Below are 16,310 nucleotides of genomic sequence, written 5' to 3'. Positions count from 1 at the left end.
AATTTATGACAGTCAGCTTTTTGTACTTTTGAGTCATCTTCTGGAAAGCGTATCTTTCCAATTTGTAAGTACTCATGTGTAAACTTCCCAGTGTCCTGGATAAAAAGCTGGACGGCACGTCGATTGAACTCGTCAGTCAGCTTCTCCCTGATTAATTTTGCATATTTTTCTTGTACCATCTCCCTCCAACATTCTTGAAATGTGAGTTTTATTTGCTCCTGGAGGGCCTCAGGCATTTGTGGACTAAAAGTGCGATCCAGTGGAAAGGCCTTCCCGCTTTCTAAATGTTCCTCAAAACTGGCACTTTTTTGAGAAAGCAGCACTTGTGCAGCTTCAATTGCAGTGTTCAGCTGCTGCGTGCAAACTTCTTTCTCCTCCTCTGTTTTGCATTCAAAAATACTTTGCATTTTTTTGAAGTAACTCTTCCAGTCCTGCCCCTGCATGACAGTCTCCAAAGGAAAACTTAAATTGACGGACGTCACAAAGTTTTTAAATACAGACTTCACATTTTCACATAGAAGACTGATATCAGTTCTATTTCCTGCTGCTTCGCCATTGTCACCATTGTCCTCAGTCTGTTTTATATAGTCCCTAAAGTCGACGTCCCTGAACAGATTTTCTTTGGTTCCTTTGAAGCCCCAGCATCTCACATAGCCAATGTGAGTCTTGACTCTATATGCACTCCACCACTCCTGAGCTTTCTGTACTAGGTTTAACATACAAGGGTCAGTGTTTCTGGCCAAACATGGGCTGTTCATGGTGAAAACATAGACCTTCCAGTCCCCCGAAGTTTCCTCTGCCTCCAGAAGTTCCTCTGTTTGTTTGATAATGATATCCTCACTGTGTTCTCCTTTATTGTAGTTGGGATAATAAGGTCCATACATGATGATCTCCGCCTGTTTCTCAATGACAGCCCACGAATGCTGCTTGTCTTCTGTGCCACATTCCTCTGTGATGTCATTGTGAAAATCCAAAAATTTCTTGTTCACTGGGTCACTGAGGAATGTGTCATCAGTGGCTGGTCGAAACATGAGATGCTCCAGCACTTTCTTTACAGAGCACTGTGTGTCAGCCCAGGATGAGATTTGCTTGTTGTTGGTCGGATATTGAACCTCTGCATTAACGCAGGCTTCATGTATGCAGAGATGAATACAGCTTGTCCTGTAACACAAGAATATATAATAAGATGTAAAAGAAGAAAAAATTGTTACCAAAAACTGGAAAATTGTATACATTTCACAGACAACCGACTGTTTAAGGGATGGAGGTGAGCTAACTTGCAGCTCTCATGCAATAACACTAAATGAAGCCGTCAAAGTTAATGCAAACTTTTTCCAAAAAGGTTTCTCAACTTTGAACTTAACAAAACTTCCCATCTGCTGAAAGGTCATATTGGGATAAAGACTGTTACTACACCCTCCGATGCCTTTTAGAGCAATATTCTTCTATAAGAATAGCTGGTGGCTAGAAAAGTGCAGAGGGACAGTCTGGTAGGTCAGCGATTCAGCGGCTTCATTTGATGGGCAGCAAAGTCTCTAGATTCAACCCTTACAGACCGTATGAGTCAAATTTGACAGCAGGAAAAAATATCCTAAAAATCATTTTTTTAGCCTGAAATTTGATGACTTTTCCTAAAGGGACCAAAGTACCCAAAAGTGATTTATTTTTATTTTATACTTTTGTACAGGTGCTACAATTTCTTTTAGATTAGATCCAGACCTATTCGGATTGATTTTAGCTCCACCATTGTGTGTCAAATCAAGGAATGTAGTTTTAGCGAATCTGGAAACTGTGAAACTCTACAGGCCATGTCTGTGTGTGCTTTCTATGTGACAGAGGTTAGAGAGGGTAACCTGTCTGTGTCCCTCCATATTTGCCCAAGTGTGCTGTAGAGACAGACACTTGCTGGTCTTTGAAGGTGCATGGGGGGTGGGGGGGTCATGGAACAGTGTAATTGTGAAACAGCAGAGCAGAAGTCATCCAGAGGTCAGAGGGGGCCTTGACACAGACACAGGTTCAGCACCTGCAAAAGCACCTTCAATGTAACAAAATAATCCACAAAGTAGCACATTTGAAACACTTTGGTGGTGGTGGTTGTTCTGGGGGAATTATAACATGAGATGTTATCTCAGCAATTGAGACTATGGCAGCAAGACTCACTACACAAGAGGCCCTTGATCAGTTGATCACCAAAATGAGGAAGCTGACAGCAGCTTGGAGGAGGGTGTGTCAGAGCATGTAGATAATGTGGAGGAAAACTCTGATCACAACCCCTCCCACGAAGAGGAGGCAGCAAGGGAGACATTTATGTCCAAAAATGATCCTATCTCTTGCTCTTCAATTCCACACCGAACTGCAGGCACATGGCAGCCGAAAATGTCATTACAATGACACCAGCACCCCCAAGATCATGGGACTGACTGGTGTGTACAGGTCACCAGGTGAGGCTGCTTCTAGGCTGGAATATTTCATAGGTCATTTACCATGACCCTGGAAATGCTCCGTACCATATTGACAGTGCTCAGATTTGACAATCGTGACACAAGAACTGCATGTAAAGCACGACATGATATGTGTAATCGATGTTTGGCTGCAAAAATGAATTTAGAAACACCTAAAAAAGACACTTTCCCTGTTCTCTGGAACATATTTTAAAGAATAATCCTGGATTTATTTATGTCAGATAGGCTATTTAATCATTCTAAATATATCTGTGGTTCAAAATTTGGTATAGACACTTAATATGAGGAAATTCTCGGGGTGGGTCAATAGTCAGACAGAAAGCAACACATTAATGGGAATTAATGCAACAGTGGGTTAAGGAGCTGAATAAGCCATAAATGTAACTAACTTGCAAAATTGATAATTTCTAAAACTTTTATGACCATTACATGCAAAATGAAAGTTTTAAATATCTCACAAGAACAAAGCCAACTGGTGTGCTTCCTTTTGACATGTACAGCACCAAAAGGAAATCAGACTTTGATATCTGAAGTACCCTTTTTTAACCTGAAACAACTTGATTTAATCTGGCACTTACCTCTGTCGGGCATGCTGCATGGCTCCATCCTTCTGCCATCTGTCCTCCAGAGATGGAGGACTCGACAATGTTTTTTTAGTGTACAGCAGAGGCTCCTTTTCATATCCATGATGCAGACGGCGTTTACGGCTCAACCTGAGTGAAAACAACAGACTGATCAACAGAAAGCTGTGGCACACTGGTCTACTTGACATTTTACAGATCATGAATGGTTATCCCATTGAAATGTAGCTGAGAGGATGACACAGGATGCAAGGACAACATTTCACAGCCTCTGTTTCAATCCATAAAGCTTTTGCTTAATTCAATATAGTATTACTTACATGGGATGTTGCATCCAGTCTCCTCACTCCTTGTAGATCAGAAATCATCTCATGAAAATTAACAACAGATTTGACTTTTCTCTTGTCTGTTCAGTAATTTTGTCGGAGTTCACCAACTGAGTTCACATCACAGAAAAAGCAGAGAAATACTAAACAAATGACAGTTAAAGTGTTGCACTCTCAATAAAAACCACGTCTGAGGAGGTTGCAGCTGTCAGCGCTCCTCTTCCTGGTAATGCTCAGACTTGTTTTGTTATCATCTAACCTGTTCACCGCTGATATATTGCTCCTGTTGGTCCAGTTATGCTGTATGTGTGTGTGTGTGTGTGTGTGTGTGTGCACCCTCAGCACCCCTCGTTGATGGTTTGGCAACTTGACAAAAGTAGGCAGATATAAATCCACTTCTCTGTCACCTCTAAGCTATCTTAGCTTTGCCTCATAACAAAGCGATAAATTTAAAAGACACATTTCAATGTTTAGGGGGCGTGTGATTTATTTCATAGGTTGCAGTGATCCCTGGAAACTATAGTTTTGCATATAAACCCAGATGAAATTAACCTCATTGCGAAGCTATGTGCCCCTGAGCACAGACAGACATTTCATATTTCAGAGGGGTGAAAAATCTCTCCATGAACCCAAATAACACAGTGAAAATGAATTTATGATAAAGTGAGAAAAACATTCACTTATTTTCTGTGTGACATTCTGTAGATTATTGATTGATATAATGACTCGTATCAAATGCGGGACCTTTCTTTTTTTTTTCTTCACACATAACGTGCGCTCGACCGAAATGACGAACACAATAATGAAGCTTGAGTAAAAATGGCAGCTGAACATTAGATACAATGCAAAATCATAAGCAATAACAACGTAGTAACTTAAAAAAAATGTTAGCTTAAGAAAGTCTTGTACCTTAAGCTTTTTATTACCAGCACTTTTGTGTTGTGTATAATTTTTCACAAACCATCTCCTGTGTGATTTAGCTGAGGGAAGTTAAACTGTGTCACCCTCACACAAAGGCATGTGGACACTGTTGCCATTAGCAGAGTCATGCAAGAATACCAGTTTAAGCAGGATCTCTTCCAGATTCTCAAACTGTAGCTTGACTGCACTTCAGACATGCCTGAAATATTATGGTGATGCAGCAGGGAAACTATGGTTAAAAATTCAATGAAAGTTGAAAATCTATAGATTTTTTTGCATCAATGACCAACATAAAAAACATTTCTGTCCACTTTGGATCCTTGTTTAAAGTAAAAACAAAAACCAAAACCGCCCTGATAGGATTGTTTCATTTAAGCTGTGGGGTCTTTCACACACCTAAACCTCAGAGAAAATGTCTTGTATTCTTCTTTTTGTATCTTGTTTCAGTGGATTTTATTCAAGGCCTTGGTTGCTGGTCGTAGATGTGCTAATACTGGAGTTTTTTAACAGCAGGTATATGATTTGAAACATTAACACACAGCACAGGTGTGACACAAAGGAATGATGGCTGCTTCAGTTTCAGGATGTCAGGTTTTGGGTTAATGCTGGTGTTTAGTGTTCTGTCCATGTCACTTCCTGTTTTATTTTGTAGTCCTGGTCCCTTCGTGTTCCCGGTTATGTTACTTCCTGGTTGTGTCCCATGTTGATTGTCTTCCCTGCCCTGATGTGGATCACCTGTTTTCCCTCGTTTTCTCCCGTTGTGACACAGGATCTCGGTACACTGTGTGCTGGCTGCCAACTGTATCACACTTAGATGACTTAGTGGGAATGTACAGTCTTCAATAATATCAAAAGTGACGAATGAGTCTCTGCTATGCAAATTCAAATGACTTCTGTGAACAGGCATGTTTTAACTGAAAAGGTTTTTTTTTGTTGTTGTTGCTCTTTGTTTGATATGAACAGTCCTATTTTCCTCTGCTTATAGGCCAAAATCACAGTCAAATTGTTGATTTGATCCAATATTCCCATAAGGATTATTTCCAGTAAGGATTAAATGAGTGGCTTAATTTTTTTCAGAATTAAATTATTTGGTATTGTGTAATTATTGTGTAATCACACCATGGCAACATAGGGACATTTAAGTTAAACTGCAGACAATAGAGACAGATAGATGTCATAGGAAGAAACAACGGTGGACATGCGTTGTGCCTAGACTGTGCCTCTGGTATGTCCTTTGCTGACTTCCTGATGCTCCACATGCAATGTAGCAGCTCAGTTTAATTCAAATAGATGGGTAAATGATAAAACACATAGTTGCTTCTATTATCTCAGAAAAAAAAACCCAGACAACTCATTGATCATTTTATATTTATTTTTGGACGTTTTTTGCCAACTCATTATGTTTTTATCATAATATAAAAAATACTGTATATATTATTTTGCACCTTTTATTGATACCTTCTCAATAAAACGCAGTACTAGTTTTATGAATTGTTCATATGCGTTAACAGAATGATTAAACATCAACTGAAATTGCAATTCATTTATATAGATTTTCAAAAAATAAGGTTTCACTTTGTGACCATGAAAGAATTGCCTATTCATGACTGTAGACTATTTCAATCAAACACTTGCGGTTTGTAATTGTCTTTGAGACACAGTGTAACAGAGAGGATTATTTCATTCAGCAGGTAAAGGTTTCTTTGATATCAATAACCGACCAATCAGAAGCCGCGTTTTGCTGACGTCCTTGCGAGGCGGGTCGTCACACCAGAAGCCCACGACGGCCATTGGACGCTGGCAGTAAGCCCATGACGCAGCAGCCAATCAGAGGCCTCCGACGATGTGCCGATGATGGTGTCGGTCTTTCTCTCGGTCGCCGGTTCTGGCTGTCAACATTAGATGGAAATTCCAGCAGCCGACTGAGACCGTCAGCTGATCTACCGAGGCATCATGGACATCCTGAAATCACTGGGCCGCCCGGAGGAACTGTTCAATCTGTTCAAGTTTAAAATGGGAGGATGCAGAGCCGTCATGCCAAAGTTGGATTTCGTGAGTAAAATTGTCCTTCCAAAAAGATTCACGAGAAATGAATGCAGTCCGCGTGAGACTCTGAAAACCGAGAATGTGCTTTCATCGGCTGCATTATGATCAGGCTGCACAGGGATGCTTTCCTGTGAACACAACCTGCTTTCCTCCTCCATGAGCCGAAGGAAACAGCATCAGATAATTGGTGTCCGAGTCAGATTAGATCAGGACGCTCAATCCTGCGTTGGCTGAGATACACAGACACTGAGATGACCACTGATTTGGGATTACGTTACATAAGGAGCTCGGAGGATTGAGGGGACAGATGACGTGCGCGTGTTTGATGGCTAATCGTGACCGGGTCCCAGCAATAATCATTCAGTCGTGCACGAGTGATGCTTGTTTCACCATCATCTCCGGTTTTTAACACACGACAACACTTTGTGTAACCTATTAAACTGAGATGTCACATTTGCATTTCCATCACTGTGTCATTGTACAAACAGAAGGCCTAGCTACACTGACCCAGAGTGGATAAATGGTGAAGTGAAATAGGGAAATGATCATTCTTATCAGACAGGTGTGTTTGCTACGCTTACATGAGATACTTTGGTTCCTGCTACCAAAAAGGCTGATAAGGTTTAGGTAGATTACACATGGCTTTAATAAGTAGATTAGATATTTAGATATTTATTTGGCTGTGGCCACGGTCTGAGATGGATGCTGGTTAACATAACGTCCAACCTGTCCTTCCTTTATCTCCCACCAGGTGCCAGAAAACATTTCTACACTTCTATCATTTGCAGTACATTTTTTATGCCACACTTATTTGTTTAGGCAGCATTGTTGTGATTGTTCTACACTTTTCCTCCGCATACCAATCAACAACAACACAACGGGGTTTGTACCATTAAGCATGATCTGGAGTTATTGAGGTAACTTAAGGCTAAATCCTGGGTTTTCTGGGTTTTCACTTCTTATCAGGATAAATCACCATGGTAACTAGTGCTGAACGGACAGAGAGCTTTAACCCTCCTATTACCCTCAAATATTACTAACACATTTCACCCTTGGGGTCAATCTGACCCCAGGGATATTTGCCCCCAGAAAATGAGTTAAAGAAAATTGTTGACCAAGTTTTCTTTGTTTATTTGCTGAATGCATAAATAACATTGATAATGAAACCTTGACCTGCCTGCTGTTGAAGTGGAGAAAGGGACCATATTATCGTCCCATTTTTGGAGGGGATTGTGTCTGCTGGTGGTTGAATGACAACAGGAGGGTCAATACTCATTCTCATCAGATGAGAATGCCTCCGAATCAGGGTCCTCCTCAACACAATCCTCTGTCTCAGACACATTCCCCTCTGTGTAACTTTCACTGTCAAAGAGCTGCTCCAAAACATCACTGACAGTCAACCTTTTCCCAGAGGCCATTTTCGAGGGAGGGAGGGAGAGAGAGAGAGAGAGAGAGAGAGAGATAGAGAGACCGAGAGAGAGATAGAAAGAGAGAGACAGCACACGGATTGAACTGCCAATGTCCTTGCTGGAAAACCCCGCCCTCCACAGCTCCTGAAATATCAGTTCTACTTTGGCAGGTGTGAGTAATAGGTCACATACACACACATTCGTAGTACTCCCTATGTCGTATAAACTCAAAAGTATCAATTCTGCACCTGCAGGTGTGGGAATCTTAGGTCACACGTAGGCCACACACAGGCAGACCAGTTTTACACAGCTGAAACAGCTTGGGGTCAAATCGACCCCAGAGGAACACCAATGCGTGCAATATGTGTTCAGCACATTGAAAAAATATCATCATGATAATTTTATGCTTAATAAATTGTACCCATAAAATTAGCAAATTAAAAATGAAGAAAAAAACAAAACTGTTATTTTTTGAATGATAAACATTGAATGGAGTCAAATTGACCCCAAGGATAATAGGAGGGTTAATGAATCAGCAGGGAAGAACAGAATCAGAAATACTTTATTGATCCCTGGGGGAAATTATGTTTTCTTTTTCTAAATAAACTTTATATTTTCATATATTCTTTATATTTTTATAAATAAATATATATAAATAGGCCTTATAATGTTCAGTAAAAAGTGAGAGATCATTTAGGTGAGTGGGCCAACAGAAATAAATAGGTGGAAATAGTGAAGAATACTGAGGCAGCTCGGCAGTATGGTGGTGAAGCGGTGGATGATTAACAAAACGTGCAGTGTACTAATAAGTATCAGGTAAGTGAAGGTGCAGCGGTGATGCATTTTATTTCATAATCTTTCTTAAAAGTCTCTCTATTATTACATGATAGAAGACGATCATTTACACAGTCAGTATTCTGTAAAGCGTTCTTCAAACTTGTTGACGGTGATATCTTGATTAGTGACGTAAGCAGCTCCTCCAGGGCTTCCTGTTGGTCAGGTGTTGAAGACTCCACCCCTTTTGCTCGGACAGGTGAAGCCGGATCGCCGGAACAAGTCGTGGGTTTATTAATCCCCCTTCATTTTTATTTTCAAACCAAAACACACGAGGCTCCAAGTTTTGAAACTTGATTACAACTGATATTTACGGCGCAGGCCTCCGTCGTTTTTGTTTTCGGGGTCAGACATGTCGAAGCTGTTTGGGGGGAGGGCGCTGGAGCAGCCGGAGCGGCCATGACAGCTGATCTGTAAACGCCGTGCTCGGGCTGCTCTGGGCGGCGCGCTGAGCTCCTCTGCTGTCAGATCAGCCGGCGGCGGGCAACGCGCCGGATTTCGCCCCCCCCCCCCCCCCCCCCCCTCGACGTCCACAAACTTTTTCACCTCGCTCGACCCCTGCGGCTCGCTTGTCCTCTACATGGACTTTGCGTTTCAAACTTACCCTCCAGCCTCGGCGTCGACTCCGGCTACGGGGCCGCTCCTATGGCCGGAGCTTGCTGCAAGTGTCCCGTCTCCTTGTCCGTGTTCAAGCGCTCCCTCTCGGTGGCGCCGCGAGGCTCCGGGGCCGCTCCTCGGTGCTCCCTCCTGACGGGCTGGAGGCTAGGGGAGCGGGGCCTGCAGGGAGCCGCCCGGCCCTCCTGCGTCCTCAGACCCGCCTGTTTTTACCGACACGCGGCCTTCTTCTGTCTCTCCTGCCAGGAGTCCATGACTGAGAGCCTGAGGACCTGCTACCTGTACCTGAACCAGACCAGCCGGAGCTTTGCAGCTGTGATCCAGGCGCTGGACGGAGAGCTGAGGTGGGTGCCGGCTGGCCAGCTTTTCTCCCCTCCCTAAATAAACATCTATTTCAGTGGACTTTATTTTGGACTTGCAGATCAACAATCGAGTCAATCACTACAGCAGCCTTAACAAAAACGCACCACAACTTATTTCTCTTCATAAGAAGTTGAGCACAGACAAACAGCGACACCTTCACTGCATTAGTTTGTTTATTATGATTGTTCAGGGGGTGATTGTAAAACCAATGCTCTGATGCAGCTCTGTTTCTGTAGAGTAACACTAAGACTTATGAAATGCATGAATTATTGTAGCAATAATAGGGAAGGAAACTGCTACTAACAGGCACAGGGAACTGTGCTTCTGCTTTGTGGCTAATCTAGGCTGGCAGTTCAGGCAAGAGTTCAAAGGAAAGAAGTGACAGCTGTTCGTGAACACTTGTGCTGTGTGTGTGTTTGTCTTTCCTTGTTCAAAGGAAATGATTTAATATTTCAGCTAATGTGTTTCTGTCGGGATAGGTCTCCTATTTTTGGCATTTTGGATAATCTATCAAGGCGCATCTTGCCAGCTTTTACACACTCCATTAAACACTTCCTCCCTCCTCTCTCTATGATCCAGACATGCCGTTTGTATTTTCTACTTGGTGCTACGAGCTCTGGACACAGTGGAGGATGACATGAGTATTCCCTTGGACAAAAAAGTGCCCATGTTGAATGATTTCCACACTTACCTATATCAGGACGAGTGGTGCTTCACTGAGAGCCAGGAGAAAGACCGGCAGGTCTTGGAGGATTTCCCAACAGTCAGTAGTCGTGCATGGGGATACTCTCAAATAAAAGCTTTATCACTCTCAAAGACAGCAGTTAGTTGCAAATACAATATTCTTTTGTCCTTGCAATTCAGATATCACTGGAATTCAGAAACCTTGCTCAGGAATACAGAGACGTCATTTCAGATATCTGCCACCGCATGGGAGAAGGAATGGCTGAATTCCTGGAGAAGAAAGTTGGATCCATGAAGGAGTGGGACCAGGTGAGTGTTAACCACGTTACAATTCTGGTAGGATGATGGCACAAATATTAGGAACACAAAATCTATCTAAATTACAATATGCAACAAGCACTGGCTCTGGTTACAGTAGCTCATAACATTAGAGATGAATAAACTGAACAGTTTGCTGGACAGAGACTTTGAGTTGGCATATTACTGTGTAGTACCCTTTGGATCTTCAGCTTTCAAGGATACATATTATGGTTCCTTTGTGTTGCCAACTGATAAAATCTAAAAGATGTGATGAACCACGAACTAACCTTGGCGATCAGCTGTCTGAGTAACTTCGCTGATCAGCCACGTACATTAATTTTACACATTACAACACAAGAGTTTCAGTTAAAAACCACTGACGTGATGGATATAACATGCTGTCTGTTTAGCTCTAGGTTGGTATCTTATCACACATGTCATGCTGCAGCTGTGTGTTCTTTCCCCTCTGTGCAGTACTGCCACTATGTGGCTGGGCTGGTTGGCATTGGTCTGTCTCGGCTCTTCTCTGCATCCCAGCTGGAGGACCCTGAGGTTGGACGTGACACTGAGCTGGCCAACTCCATGGGCCTATTCCTCCAAAAGACCAACATAATCCGAGACTATCTGGAGGACACGCAAGAAGGACGAGCCTTCTGGCCGCAAGAAGTAGGAATATGTGCTTTTGTCTTAACAGGGGTGTGTCCCGTCATACAACCACAAACCACACTCTCCCTTCTCTCTGTGTCCATTATGAAATGTGTGCCATTGGACCCACCAGAGGAGGAGTAAAAGAAAAACCCATGTGTCTCTTTTTCACTTTTTTTACCATGTGATGACATGATAACCTGTGTCTTTCTGTTCATGTACAGGCTTGGAGTCAGTTTGCAGGCCAGCTTGAGGATTTTGCCCAACCAGAGAAGCTGGAGTCGGCACTGTACTGTCTCAATCTGCTAGTCACTGATGCTCTGCGACATGTCCCGGATGTTATCACTTACCTGTCTCGCCTGCGCAACCAGAGCGTCTTCAATTTCTGTGCTATTCCACAGGTTGTGATTTAATTTGATTGCTGTCTGTGCTCCTCTCTGTAGACTTTGACCATATAGGCCTTAATCTAATATAGATTACCTTGATGTTTCAGACAACAGTTGTGTTCATTTTTAAGTATCCTGTTGTTGTGAAATCAGTAAATGCCAATTTCTACTGGAAAAATTACTGATTGCTTTTCCGATTTCATCAAATAAATGATATATAGTTTCAGTATATTACTTAAATCTCTTTCACTTAACTATATGGTCTTCCCCTGTTAACCAGGTGATGGCGATAGCTACACTATCATCGTGCTACAACAACTCCATGGTGTTCCAGGGAGTGGTGAAGATCAGAAAAGGACAGGCTGTCACGCTCATGATGGAAGCCACCAACATAACAGCAGTGCATGCCATCATCTCCCAGTACAGTCAGGAGGTGCGTCTGTTGTTGCTTCTCACTTGTGCTTTTAATATGGTTGCACCTTAACACACTTGAACACGATCAAGCTTGTTTTCTGTCCCTTTCTGCAGATTTTACAGAAGGTCTCCCTCACTGACCCATCGCGGGACAAGACCCTGCACATCCTGGCTGTAATCCAAGAGAAGTCCATGGTGTCCCAGTCCAACCTCCCCTCCAGGACCCACCACTTGTCCCCCATGTACCTGTCTGCTGCCATGCTGCTGGCTGCCCTCAGTTGGCAGTACATCAGCACTACTGTCGCACAAGCACAAGACATCACAGACATGCAGGGGCAATAAACCCCTAACCCTCATATTTCTTGGGGGCTACAGACTAAGAACCCCCCTCTGCTCACTCTAGAGTGTGGCTTTTCTCTCACCAGAGGATTCTGAAGCGCTTCTTACTCTGCTTTGCCCTCTACATTATGGTTGTTACATGACCATGGACTTTAACTGAAGAGGGGTTCTGGTAGCAGGCTGTTGCTCTCATTAGGTTTTGTGATATCGATGTGATAGTCCATCCTACATCTGGATTCATTGTCTACACACAGTGTTGTGTGGTTATGATCACCAGCATTAAGTGCACATTGAAACAATTCAGGGCATTGTCATTTGATATTGATGCTGATTATGAGTTTTCTTCCCTTTTTGTTTGAAACGTCTTTGCTCAATGTTTGGATTGATGTAGATTATTCAAGATGTTTCACGATTTTTATTTTAATCATCCTTTTCTGGTGGTCAACTCTACGAAAAATGACACTGCCCATTTTCTTATCTCACAAAACAGTGACCAATTTTCTCTTCATTTTGTCTCAATATTTCAACATTTCACATCACAATATTTCTCCTATGTTTCCATGAGAGAAACGCTTAAACTGTTATAGCAGTGCTGTACATATGATTATAGCTGTGGATAGCAGCCTCTCGCAGCAGAGCTTTATCTTTTACACTCTTTAGTCTCAACTTTCTGTACTTTGAAAAGGGAGAAAAGGAACAGTGCACTTTCATGGTAGCTTTTTCAGTATTTGTTTGCTTAGTAAACAGATATATTGAGCAAACGTCATTTCTCTTTAATTTGACATGAGAAAGGGAATCGATTTCAAAACTGCTAGCTTAAGTGTCCTTAACACAGCTTTGTTGAGTAGAAAGGCTAACACAGTAACTTTGCACAGAACCAAAGGAGAGCTACGTGCATTGCTATGGAATGTGACATTTCCATTTGTACATATATAAACAAATAAAGAGGAGAAATGAATGGTCAGGAAGGTGATTGCTTAGATAGCAGGAGTCATGTTTTGCTTTAGTACTCGATTTTAGTGGGCTGACCTTGATGGATGAGTTTATAGACTCTGTTGAATTGATGTCAGTTATTATACAGGTTCAGGGTTCCCATGTCCTATTCTGTGTATATGTGGGGAAAAAGCGTAACAAATGAAACAAAATGATAAGTGGAAATGATTTTCCTAAAATAAATAATGAAAAGGTAGATATTTTTTTATTTATAATTTCCATTTAAAAGCACCTATAAACCTTTGGAAAGACGTTTTGTAGGTCACATGAGATTCATGCTGATGATGCGCTTGTTACTCAAGACATGTGATTCCATAACTGTAGTACTCTTGTAAAACAAATACAAAAAGTGACAGGCAGAGGTGGAAAGGAGTTTTCTCCTGTGAGAGGAACCCAGAAGACGCTGCAGGTAAAAGCTCTAATTTAGGATTAGGAGGTTGTTGACAATTGGTGTTTATATCATCTTTAATTGATAAAAAGAAGTAAAATTTTGCATTTTTAATATTTGACAGTAACAATGATATATTCAGCTGAAATCCAGATTTTTTTTAGATTGTTTTATAAATAATAGTTGCTCACTTGATGCGATGACTTGATTTTTGCACTAATAACCAATTACTGTCAAAATACGTCCGAGTAATTTACATCAATTTTACTTGGTTTTAGCTGCAGTTGTTACAGATAATTTATATCTGATTTATCAGAGGTGCAGAAACTGTAGCTAAAAGATAAACATGTCACCCACAACCATCTTCATATATTAAGTTGTGTTTGTTGTAATTGTTTGAGATAAATAAACCTGATTTATATTTGGTGTAATTACCTTGTGATCTTCAGTCTGTGACGTCATTTTAAATGTTGTATCTGAGGGGGTTATTTAAAAATCTTCCTGCTCACCCGTTGTATCTTCAAGGATGCATTGCCTTGTCCTCCTCTGTGTGCTTGTGACAGCCTCAGTCACCTGGTCGCACCCTCAGCGGCCTCTGCTCTCCTCAAAGATGATCAACTTCATTAACAAGGCCAACACCACCTGGACAGTGAGATCATCTTTTTCCTCTGATTAGTGTTTACTGCATTTCTCGTGACGTAGCTACTCAGCTATTACAGTCTAATTGTCTTGTTGTCACACACTGGTTGGCATGAATTTTAATGCCACAAATTTTACTTCAGGCCAAGCAGAACTTCCACAGTGTTGATATCAGCTATTTGAAGGCACTGTGCGGGACTATACTGAATGGACCCAAGCTGCCGGAGGTGTAAGTCTTAACAACACTGATGGGAGACTGGAATGGTTTTATGTGTGTGTCTCATGTGTCCCAACAGGTGACAGTCAGCAGGTTCATTTCATTTGCTTCAGTGACTATCCTTTTCTGTTCAGGGTTCATGATACTGAAGGCATACAGCTTCCAGACAGCTTTGACCCACGCCAGCAGTGGCCCAACTGCCCCACAATCCAACAGATTCGAGACCAGGGCTCATGTGGATCCTGCTGGGTGAGACTGACAAACAAAATGGAATCGATTTAAGAGGTAATTATCAAATGCTGAAACAAAGTTCCCTTTTAAATTTCTCTCAGGCCTTTGGGGCAGCTGAGGCAATATCCGACAGGGTGTGTATCCACAGCGGTGGTAAGATCTCTGTTGAAATCTCAGCTGAAGATCTGCTGTCCTGTTGTGATGAATGTGGCATGGGGTGAGTATGTGTGGAATACAACACAGTGAAAATGCCTCCTGTGAGAGTCATCAAACAACACTTGTGGTATTTTTATAGCTGTAATGGTGGTTTTCCCTCTGCCGCCTGGGAGTTCTGGGGAAAAAAAGGACTTGTGACCGGCGGGCTTTATAACTCCAAAGTCGGTATGTGTTAAGTAAAAGAAACAAGTTTATGCAAGAGTTAAGAAAGTTTCAAGTGAAACTGAGGGTGCTTTTGCGTGATACAGGCTGCAGGCCCTACACTATTGCTCCCTGTGAGCATCACGTCAATGGAACACGGCCTCCATGTCAGGGTGAAGGGGATACGCCTAAGTGTGAGGAGCAGTGTATTAATGGATACCCACTACCCTATCCGAAGGACAAACACTTTGGTAAAGATATTCAAAATGATCTGACCCCCTCCTACAATACGTTTTTCATCATGCCTCATGTTGCTACTGTTCTTTGTGTCTCTGTTTTCAGGAAGACGCACATACAGCGTCCCATCTCAACAGGAGCAGATCATGACCGAGCTGTACAAGAACGGGCCTGTAGAGGCAGCCTTCACTGTTTATGAGGATTTCCTGCTGTATAAGACTGGTGAGGCTTATACTCTGTATACTGTATGTACACAGACCTCAAACATACTCAAATACCCATACAAAACAAACAAGAACCTGTATTGTTTATTGGGAAAATAAAGCCTTGCTTCTTTGGGCTGCTCAGAAGGATGCCATATGCGACCAAGTAAAAAAAGCAAAAGGCTTTTCATTGTGTCTTTTCTTTAATCTAATGTAACGTTTTAGCTATCAATCTAAAATAGAGCATCTGCTTTAAATGGGCTGAAACATGAAAATCCTGTTATAGGTGTGTATCAGCATGTGACAGGGGATGTGCTGGGTGGACATGCCATCAAGATCCTGGGCTGGGGGGAGGAGAACGGGACACCTTACTGGCTGGCAGCAAACTCCTGGAACAGTGACTGGGGAGACAAAGGTATAAGAAAACCAAGAGTTTGGGAGTCACTTTTCAGGTCACAGTTCATCCAAGTTCAGAAGGGATCAAAATCTCATAACATGGTAAATGGTATCGTGAGGCCTTGAGTCACATTTGTTCTTCTTTTGACTTCAGGTTTCTTCAAGATCAAACGTGGAAATGATGAGTGTGGTATTGAGTCAGAGGTGGTCGCCGGCATCCCACACAACTAGACAAACTGCGTCCTAGTTTCAGACATTTGTCCAATGAGGTTTTGTGAAATCAATGCGTCTTAATGTGCACAGCACACGGAAACAAGAACTTTT

The 16,310-nt window shown here is 42.1% G+C and overlaps 2 protein-coding genes across 3 annotated transcripts; both read left to right on the top strand.

Moving 5' to 3' along the window:
* The first annotated feature begins 6,243 nt into the window (after positions 1 to 6,243).
* On the top strand, positions 6,244 to 14,137 carry fdft1 (farnesyl-diphosphate farnesyltransferase 1). 2 transcript variants are annotated; one of them, XM_029496618.1, is made up of 8 exons: positions 6,244 to 6,342; positions 9,441 to 9,538; positions 10,137 to 10,320; positions 10,422 to 10,550; positions 11,016 to 11,207; positions 11,411 to 11,587; positions 11,853 to 12,005; positions 12,101 to 14,137. In XM_029496618.1, the coding sequence occupies exons 1-8, from the start codon at positions 6,244 to 6,246 to the stop codon at positions 12,326 to 12,328; spliced, it is 1,260 nt and encodes a 419-aa protein (XP_029352478.1). In that variant the 3' UTR covers positions 12,329 to 14,137. The 2 variants fall into 2 exon arrangements, with proteins under 2 accessions (XP_029352478.1, XP_029352477.1); XM_029496617.1 differs by lacking the exon at positions 6,244 to 6,342 and having other exon boundaries at positions 9,225 to 9,538.
* A 95-nt stretch (positions 14,138 to 14,232) lies between these two features.
* Positions 14,233 to 16,217, top strand: ctsbb (cathepsin Bb). The gene is made up of 9 exons (XM_029496619.1): positions 14,233 to 14,355; positions 14,489 to 14,574; positions 14,697 to 14,811; positions 14,895 to 15,010; positions 15,089 to 15,174; positions 15,258 to 15,401; positions 15,493 to 15,609; positions 15,877 to 16,005; positions 16,141 to 16,217. Exons 1-9 carry the CDS (start codon positions 14,233 to 14,235, stop codon positions 16,215 to 16,217), a joined length of 993 nt encoding a protein of 330 aa, XP_029352479.1.
* The last annotated feature ends 93 nt before the right edge of the window (positions 16,218 to 16,310 follow it).

The sequence above is a fragment of the Echeneis naucrates genome, chromosome 24 (assembly GCF_900963305.1).
Source record: "Echeneis naucrates chromosome 24, fEcheNa1.1, whole genome shotgun sequence".
Taxonomy (NCBI): domain Eukaryota; kingdom Metazoa; phylum Chordata; class Actinopteri; order Carangiformes; family Echeneidae; genus Echeneis; species Echeneis naucrates.
The sequence above is the reverse complement of the archived record's forward strand: the minus strand, read 5'-3'. Positions and strand labels throughout refer to the sequence as shown.

Excerpts from the sequence above, each read along its gene's own strand:
- fdft1 (XM_029496617.1), top strand. The coding sequence starts at position 9,225 with ATGGCCGGAGCTTGCTGCAAGTGTCCCGTCTCCTTGTCCGTGTTCAAG. Across the intron at positions 10,321-10,421 it reads TCTTGGAGGATTTCCCAACA|ATATCACTGGAATTCAGAAA; the intron begins GTCAGTAGTCGT and ends CTTGCAATTCAG. Across the intron at positions 12,006-12,100 it reads TCTCCCAGTACAGTCAGGAG|ATTTTACAGAAGGTCTCCCT; the intron begins GTGCGTCTGTTG and ends CCCTTTCTGCAG.
- ctsbb (XM_029496619.1), top strand. The coding sequence starts at position 14,233 with ATGCATTGCCTTGTCCTCCTCTGTGTGCTTGTGACAGCCTCAGTCACC. Across the intron at positions 14,356-14,488 it reads AGGCCAACACCACCTGGACA|GCCAAGCAGAACTTCCACAG; the intron begins GTGAGATCATCT and ends ATTTTACTTCAG. Across the intron at positions 15,402-15,492 it reads TCCGAAGGACAAACACTTTG|GAAGACGCACATACAGCGTC; the intron begins GTAAAGATATTC and ends CTCTGTTTTCAG.